Below are 2,526 nucleotides of genomic sequence, written 5' to 3' on the forward strand. Positions count from 1 at the left end.
GAGAGAGAGAGAGAGAGAGAGAGAGAGAGAGAGAGAGAGAGAGAGAGAGAGCGCGCTCCCCCTCTGCGACTCGATACATAATGGTGTTACGAGGGGCCCGAGCCGAGACGCAGTCACCCGGCCGCGAGCCCGGGAGAGAGGGTCGAGTGACGGCTCACACCTCCTCCGGGCGGGCCAGCGGGCCACTGCCAATTTGGAAAGAGGAAAGTTCACTCACTTGTGCCTCCCTGGCTAGAAATGGAAGTCTAAACGACGTCGAGTCGACCTAAAAATGGTCGACTCGACGTCGACGGCACTGTTCAGCGGTACCATGGTAGTGCACATATCAATGCACATCACCAATCATGTTTGATTTCATTTCATTCAGTTTAATTTTACTTAATAATAAAAATTTAATTTATGCTAGGGAAAAATATAGTAAAGGAAATTAAACTGAAGAAATAAAGTGAAATTCGTTGATAAAAAAGTTTAAGAACTAAACATAGTGCAATTATAATGTATATTCAGATTGACATCTGTCTGTCTGTCTGTCTGTCTGTCTGTCTGTCTGTCTGTATGTCTGTCTGTCTGTCTCCTTCCCTCTCCCTCCCTCTCTCCCTCTCCCTCTCTCAGCCGAAATCCCTCCTAACCTAACCCAACCCCGCAGCCCGTGGGCGGTATGCATTGGCTGGGACAAAGGGTAGAGCTCTTGCGCTTGACGTGTCTCGCCCTTCGTCCCGGCCCCGCCCCGCCGCGCCCTGCCCCGCCCCTACCTTGTTGGTGGACCGGGCCACCCGTGCCGTCTGTGCACACGACCAAGGCGGGGTGGGGTGGAGCGGGGCGGACCCGCAACAGCCGCCGAGTTAGGGGCCCGTGTAAATTTGCCCTGTCCGGGCAGATCCGGTAGTTGTCGACACTGTGTGTGTGTGTGTGTGTGTGCGTGTGTGTGTATGCTCACATTACGCTGGCCAGTCTTCCCCCTTCACCGCCCAAGCACTAGTCACTCACTATAGTAAGACATTTACGGTTGGTAAAAGTATTGCAAAGCTATGCAGACAACGTGGTAAACAATAAAAGAGGGTGCTTTTGTACAACCTCCACAACCGAGGATCGAACTTGAATTGGGAGGGGGAGGGGAGGGGGATGAGAGAAAGAGGAGTAGGAAGAGTAGGGGGAAGCGAGGGGAGGGGAGGGAGAGGGGAACACGAGTGACGCCAGCGTGGAGACAACAAGGTTTCTGGCTCATCACGTCTCGTTCGTCGGGTCGCGCTTATCCACTTTGAAGCGGATTAAGTCCGGCGCGTCAATACGGGGGGTATTAATTGCATCTCTCGAAACGCGCTCAACAGTGCGACGGTATAATGATGCCCCTACTCCCTGGCCCGCGGCGAGGCGCCACCCCGACACCGTCGCCACCTAATGCTGTTTGTCAAAAAGGGGAGTAGGGGTGGGGGATGATTTGAAAAATAAATAAATGCTAGACTAGCCTTTCTTAACCACCTCAAGTGAAAGACTTTGGAATGACCCTCATAGATGGAAGTTAGAGAGTCGTGGTCAAAGAAAGAAAGAGAGAAAGCGTAGAAACAGACAGAATGTAACTTACCCGGTAGCAGATGAGCGCCATGCGACCGTCGTGGCTCCAGGCGAAGTTGGTGACGGGCGTGTTTCGGTCGTTGATGAGCTCCACGGACCAGCGGCCCTCGTACTTGATCCACACGAAGATGATCCCGGACGCGTCGCAGCTCGCCAGCTTCTGGTAGGGCTCGTTCCATTTGACCAGCATCACCTGCGCACACCCCGACACAATATGGTCATTGGACCTCCCTAATGCACTGCGTCGAAACTTCCTCGCAAATTTTCGAAATATTTTGTAATTCATATTTACAAAAACCATGTTATTGTAAATTTGTGACACCCCAATCCTGCCTGTATGTATTTTTACATAATTATTCGAGGGGGCCGCCACTTCGATTTAGGATGTACACAGGGTTGCGTGATTACATGGATTTGGATTACACGTGAATTTTAAGGGATTACACAAGCATTTTGTTGAAACTATGGCTCTAAAACCATTAAATTTGAACAATAAGGTGAAATTTAGTGGTAATGGTTTAAAATTTGGTATAAGTATTAGCACGTTGAGGCAATCCCATGTTATTGGGGCCCACGGTGTGGGTCACGCCGCACTCAACGTGTTACGGATTACATCAGGATTACACCCTCACCTGTACACAGGATTACGCGAGTGGTGGCCCCCTCGTAATTATTTTGGCGACCCGCGTCATAGAAATTTACCCCGTCAAACGTACAGCTATTATTTTCCACAGCGTTGGGGTACGTCGGTGAAAATGCAAGGATTCAACTGAATAATAATAATCATATTTTTTTTTAAATGAGCAGCCTTACAGCGCTGTGGCTGCCGCTGCCGCTGCAGGTGATGGGCTTGTAATAACGACCTCATGGACTGGGCCACCGGACCCACCCCACCCCCGTGTTACTCAGGTGAGGCTGCAGTCCCCGCCCCCTCCAGTAACATGGCCCCGAAAT

At 50.8% G+C, this 2,526-nt stretch overlaps 1 protein-coding gene across 1 annotated transcript in view; it reads right to left on the minus strand.

Annotated features, from left to right (window-relative positions):
- LOC113205314 (tubby-related protein 4) overlaps positions 1–2,526 on the minus strand; it is a 43,776-nt gene that overhangs the window by 21,044 nt on the left and 20,206 nt on the right. The window contains exon 3 of the mRNA XM_052267949.1: positions 1,583–1,765. Coding sequence (XP_052123909.1) covers positions 1,583–1,765 — 183 coding nt within the window. The remainder of the gene's footprint in view (positions 1–1,582; positions 1,766–2,526) is intronic.

Source organism: Frankliniella occidentalis, unplaced genomic scaffold, assembly GCF_000697945.3.
Source record: "Frankliniella occidentalis isolate FOCC.00 unplaced genomic scaffold, Focc_3.1 Scaffold61, whole genome shotgun sequence".
NCBI lineage: Eukaryota > Metazoa > Arthropoda > Insecta > Thysanoptera > Thripidae > Frankliniella > Frankliniella occidentalis.